The sequence below is a fragment of the Centruroides sculpturatus genome, unplaced genomic scaffold (genome assembly GCF_000671375.1).
Source record: "Centruroides sculpturatus isolate CEXI.00-Female unplaced genomic scaffold, Cexi_2.0 scaffold1139, whole genome shotgun sequence".
Taxonomy (NCBI): Eukaryota; Metazoa; Arthropoda; class Arachnida; order Scorpiones; family Buthidae; genus Centruroides; species Centruroides sculpturatus.
Genome location: NW_019385735.1, coordinates 252,425 through 258,737, shown reverse-complemented (window position 1 = coordinate 258,737; position 6,313 = coordinate 252,425). Strand labels below are relative to the sequence as shown.

Genomic DNA, 6,313 nt, shown 5'->3' with positions numbered 1-6,313 from the left:
GTGTTTTACAGAAAGTAATAAAATGATAATTAAAATCGGAAAAATTCAATAACAACAATTCATATTAAAAAAATTAAAGTTCGAAAATTGATTGAAAATTGAAAAGCTGATACAACTGAAAAAATGATTACTAAATTTGTGAATAGCATTTTTGAACTAATTAAAGAAAGACATTTTATGTTTTACAAATTAAATGATAAAACAATAAAGTAACAGTAATTAGAAGTTTAAATATATCAATATAGAAAAGTAAGTAATAAATATCGATAAGTGTCATAAAATCTATCGATATGAATTGAAATTATAATCTAATCTTCCTTTATATCTTTTCTAAATGTTTAATAAATTTAGGTTTCATTTTTATCAAATTTAAGTGTTTTTATGTTCTTTTTTTGGACGATTTTAATTTAATTGAGAAGGTTCTGGAAGAAAACAATCGACTTTCAGAGGGACTCGTATTGCATCTTCCTCTTACTCTGCAGTTGAGTTGCCAGTTACGTCACACAAACCTTCGTCGGAAGCAGTGTAACAGACATAGCAACTACAAGAGAGGGCGGTTAACGCCTGCATCTAGTGCCAAATTAATTAACATTTAATCAATAACAGTAGTAGTAATAAAGCCCGATATAATTTGACAATCGTTTGGTTTAGATAAAAATTGACATAATTTTTAAGCTGTACAATTTACAATAAGAAGCTATTGAAAGAAATATCAAAAATTCGCATTTTAACAATTGCAAATAACATTTTTGAAAAATATATTTTCAAAAATAAAAAATATCACTTCGCTTTGAAATAAAAAGATATGTCTGAGGACCTACTGGAATGCTGTGTTACAGTAGTGGATTTTATCTAAAATCTTTGATTAATTAAGCAAATACAAATTACATTTTTTTATTGTAGAAATAACATTTAATCTGTTCTATTATATCGTGTGCTCGTGAGATTTTTGATATAGTATAAATTTTTATTCTGTATTTAAATGTAACTTACATTCTGAAAATGTATAATTTGGTTCCATATAGACATTAATAATTATCTATCAGTATTTATATAGAACCGAGTTTCACATTACCTNCGGTTAACGCCTGCATCTAGTGCCAAATTAATTAACATTTAATCAATAACAGTAGTAGTAATAAAGCCCGATATAATTTGACAATCGTTTGGTTTAGATAAAAATTGACATAATTTTTAAGCTGTACAATTTACAATAAGAAGCTATTGAAAGAAATATAAAAAATTCGCATTTTAACAATTGCAAATAACATTTTTGAAAAATATATTTTCAAAAATAAAAAATATCACTTCGCTTTGAAATAAAAAGTATGCCTGAGGGCCTACTGGAATGCTGTGTTACAGTAGTGGATTTTATCTAACATCTTTGATTAATTAAGCAAATACAAATTACATTTTTTTTGTAGAAATAACAATTAGTCTGTTCTATTATATTGTTTTAGCTGTGTGCTCGTGAGATTTTTGATATAGTATAAATTTTTATTCTGTGTTTAACGTAACTTACATTCTTAAAATATATAATTTGATTCTATATAAACACTAATAATTATCTATTAGTATTTATATATTACAAAATTTCACATTATCTTATTAAAAACATTTTCACTTTAAAATGCAAGCGAGTTTTTTTATTAACGAATAATTTTATATAACGAAAATATTTCGATAGATCCCACAATTTCGTTACATCGACATTTCACTGTATTTTAATTATGTTAAATGAAATAAAAATTGATTATATTTATTTAATTGTAATTAAGGTAAAAATATCATTTAAGTATCGTTTGCTAAATCATCTACTTAGCTGCAAGTTATTTTATATAACCGAAAATATATTAACTTTATACATACATCAAGGCTTATATTAACTTCATTAATAAAGTAATAGCGATTAACTCATTTAAAATGGTTAAAATCAAAAATGTAGAAAGTTTAACGGAAATAACATTTAAGAAAAGGTAAAAATATCATTTAAGTATCGTTTGCTAAATTATCTACTTAGCTGCAAGTTGTTTTATATAACCGAAAATATATTAACTTTATACATACATCAAGCCTTATATTAACTTCATTAATAAAGTAACAGCGATTATTAACTCATTTAAAATAGTTAAAAGTAGAACAATTTAATAATTATTTTACCTGAATTATAAGAGCAAAACACGTCTCTACTAGATAACTGCGTCCTTTTGTCTGCGTATTATTTTATGATATTTATCGATCTGTAAAAATTAATAATAAAATGAAAGAAGAACGTATTTTTTTACTTTTACGATTTAAAATGAATTATATATTTTATGCGTGCATTTTATGACATCGATAAAGCTTTCTTCTTCAAGTTATTTTCAAAGCTATAGTTTAATATAGTTTCATAATGACAAAAGTATTAAAATACAGAGTAGAAGAGGAAATTGTTTTTAATAGATACTATTTTTTGAATAATTTACATTTTTTTGGACAGTTTTTTTGAAGAAAATCCAAGAAATTGAGTATGTCGGTAAACTGATTAGCAAAGAATTACTAACTTCTCTTATGTTGTCTTCTGCATCTTCTTTATACTTCGTCTTATCTATATATATAAAATTGCTTATCCTGACTGACTCATTAGAGAGGTTGAGGCGCACGTTTTAAACGTGTAAACGTGTACGTGTGACGTTCGGCGCCGCTTTCATGTAAGCCTAAAAGTTTGAGAATGGTGTTTGGATAGTAGGTGGAATCACGCTCGACATTCCAAACACCATCGTCAAACTTTTAGGCTTACGGGAAAGCGGCGCCGAACATCACACGTACACGTTTACACGTTTAAAACGTGCGCCTCAACCTCTCTATTCACTTGCTGATTCATCATCTCCCAGAGCAAACCATTGAACCTAAAGAGGTGAAGAGGTACACAGTTAGGGTTTGTCATGGGAACACACACTAAAAAGGGATTTTTCGAAATTCCCCCGCGGGGGGAGTGGGAGAGCATTAAGTCTTAAAACCGGATAAACGGCTCCTACTGTACTATTTTACATGCGACTTTTTACGTTTAGTCTTCATTAAGGTTTTAATGGAACAACGAGTATATTATGAAAAAATAAACACATTCAAAATCCTTAAAAAGTGTACTATTTTTGGCTATACTATATGTCTCATAAACGATCTTACACTAACACGTCGAAATGGATGATTTTGCCAACTCATTGAGCCGTAGGAGCAAAGCATTTACTGTACTTTCCTCCGCTTCGTGTATGTTTAGGAACAGGCAAAATTTAATTTTAGTAACGAGAACATCACATGTTCTCGTTACTAAAATTAAATTTTACATTCGTATTTGTACAAGATCTGTACAGAATGAAATGATAGGTCGGAGGTCTCAAAGTGATTAAATTGGCCGCACCGATGCTATATTTAATATTTACGAATGAAATTTTTAAATTACCTGAATTTTAGTGATTCCTGGATCGTTTAAAAGTATTGAAGTAATGGCCGGAAGATATTTTTGTTTTAGATTCTGTGAAATTCGCGAAAAATGGTTTCTCTAATAATACAAATTTATTTTAATTAATATAAATTTATTAATATATAATATTATTAATATTATAAGAAAGTTAATAATAAAATTACGTCTATTGCAGCCACTTTCCAAACGTAACTGCCATCATATTCACCTGGAATTAAATTTACATAAATAATTATCAATTAAAATGGACACTTTAATATCTTCATAAAACATTCTAATTATAAAATTATTGTCAGTAAATACCACAAAACAAATATATCTGAAATAATATTTAAATGAATAAAAGTATTTTCAAATTCTTTTTGTAACAACTGGAATATTTATTCATGCCGTATTTTTGCGAATGATCGGAATGCCTGTGTATTCGGAAAGACATGAAATCAGATATTTTCATATGATATAAGTCATCATGCCGGCTATCGCGGGAACTTTGTCATGCCTGTTTAAGTGAGGTTATACACCCCATTCTATAAGGCTTATTAAATAAACGAACATATATATACTAAAATTGTGCAGCTATCAGCCTTACATCAAAAACTACAATTGTGTTTGTATTTTCTTCATTTTTTCTTATTTCTAACGATGTAAAACACTCGTGGAGTACCGAAAGTGCTTTTTCTGTATATTTTATTGTTACTTGAATCAAAACGCAAAAATAAGCATATTAAATTTAAGAAACTCGCCGTAAATTATTTCAGCTTACATCGGATGTGAGTAAAATTTGATATTTTNGATTAACGATATCAAAATTAATTAATTTATCAGTGAATAATAATATTTTTTGTAATTTGACTGTAAAACATATTTGAAAAATTTATTACTATTTGAATCCTGCGCCTCGCGCTTAGAAAACTCACTTGAACGCGCTGTTTTGTTACTTTCGTGATTCATGGTGTTTACGATTTATGCTCGGGTTATCCCCGTGTTTCATTTCGTTTGTCAATTCTTGTCACCAGACGCTTATTTTGCTAGCAGCTGTATTCGTTACATAATCGTTTGTATGGCACATATCTTTCAGTAGGTAAATAAACATTAAATAATATTAAGTTTTAGTGAATCTTAATTATTAACAGTACTTATGGTAAAGAGTGAATTATTGAAAAACTGTGTGAAACTGCTTTTAAATTGTTTCTGAATTAGTTTTATGTGAGAAACAAGATTTATGAAGTGAGTTCGCTTGATCGTGATGCCGGTAGAAAATTTGAGTCGGGTAGCTCAAAAAGGAAACGACCTATCAAAAGAAAGCAGGTAGAAGAAAATCTACGTGGGTTTTTATATAAATATATGAAAAGTGATGGTCAAGAAACCTCTAGAAACCCTTCATTGACTGAAAATGACACATTACTGCACTGTAACCCTAACCCAACTGAAATTATTATTTCAACATCGTCATGGGTGCTGCTGCCACTTAGTAATAATAGCGAGGATAATGAGTCAACATCATCATTGTCTCTTACGCCACCGCCGCTGTCAACCCTATCCAGCCAAGAATACGTATCTGAGTCTATGTCTACATTCATGACTGGCAGAATTGAAAATCTGAATCCTCAAAATGACCCAGTTTGTGGCCATTAACAATTACTGATGTAGACCAAACCGAGATTGTATTAAAAGGTCCAATCCGGGTTAAAGTTAATTTTTTCCCTGTAAATGATAATGGATGGCGATTCAGCGAATATCATTACAGTAAAATATTAGCTAATGGTGAAAAACTTGACAAGTGCTGGATGATTTATTCACAAACAAAGGATGCCGTTTACTGTTTTCCGTGTCGAACGTTCGGACAAAAAAATACAAGAATTGGATCCAATGAAGGACTGTGTGATTAAAAACACTTAGATGATTACCTAAAGTCTCATGAATCTAGCTGACTGCACAAAGATTGTATGTTGAAATGGTTCATTTTTAAATCCTGTGTATATCTTTTAAGGCATTTATATACCTTAGTTTATCATCATTAATAATCTGTTGTCGTAGACCGGATGGCCTAGTGGTCAAGATGACAGCCTACCGCTCTGGAGGACAAAGGATCAAATCCGAATGGGTCAAGGATTCCTTAGGACATTTTCGGGGGGGGGTCCGTTCGCATATGACGGGTACAGTCCCTCACCACCCTGTCTCCTGATTGTGTGCCTGGCCGAACTCTAATGGGACTGCTATACTCTTATAGCAGGACCATTAGGGTTTGCTCTCTTAGTGTCCACAGAGTAAAATGAGTAAAATAATAATAATTATTTGTCGTCTTTATGTTTGTTAACTTCTATAAATCTTCTAATATAATATTTTAAAACTCTAAATTTATTCATTTATAACTTTTAAATTTCTTGTCAATCATCAGAAATACCTACTTTCAATTCACATACTTTGCACAAAGGAAAAGGGCCTCGCAAAGATCTGCCGCCCGGAGCCTCGCAATGGTTAAGGCCGCCGCTGCGAATGATCGGAATGCCTGTCTATTCAGCAGTGTTGCCGCAATAAAATTTCAAAACGTACTGAAGCGTCTTCTTAAAATGTACTATTTTCGTTCAAAATGTACTAGTTGTATGAATACTTTGTTTATATATATATATATATTGTCAAATAATTTAATTTAAAATCTCATTTTTGAAATTTTTTGAAAGCTATTTAAAATTAAAAACATATCTACACATCTATTACTTATTATAAAATGAGCATTACATTGACAACATTTATTAATAATACTATTAAATTTCATCTTACAAAGTTAATTTTATAACCAATCGTGCTTTAAAAAAATAATTATAAATTTGTTATATTATATTATTTTATTCT

The 6,313-nt window shown here is 29.6% G+C and overlaps 1 protein-coding gene across 1 annotated transcript in view; it reads right to left on the bottom strand.

The window, feature by feature from the left end:
* The window catches only part of LOC111641652, a 47,160-nt gene that overhangs the window by 12,380 nt on the left and 28,467 nt on the right, over positions 1-6,313 (bottom strand). Inside the window, exon 9 of the mRNA XM_023387853.1 lies at positions 3,440-3,538. Coding sequence (XP_023243621.1) covers positions 3,440-3,538 — 99 coding nt within the window. The remainder of the gene's footprint in view (positions 1-3,439; positions 3,539-6,313) is intronic.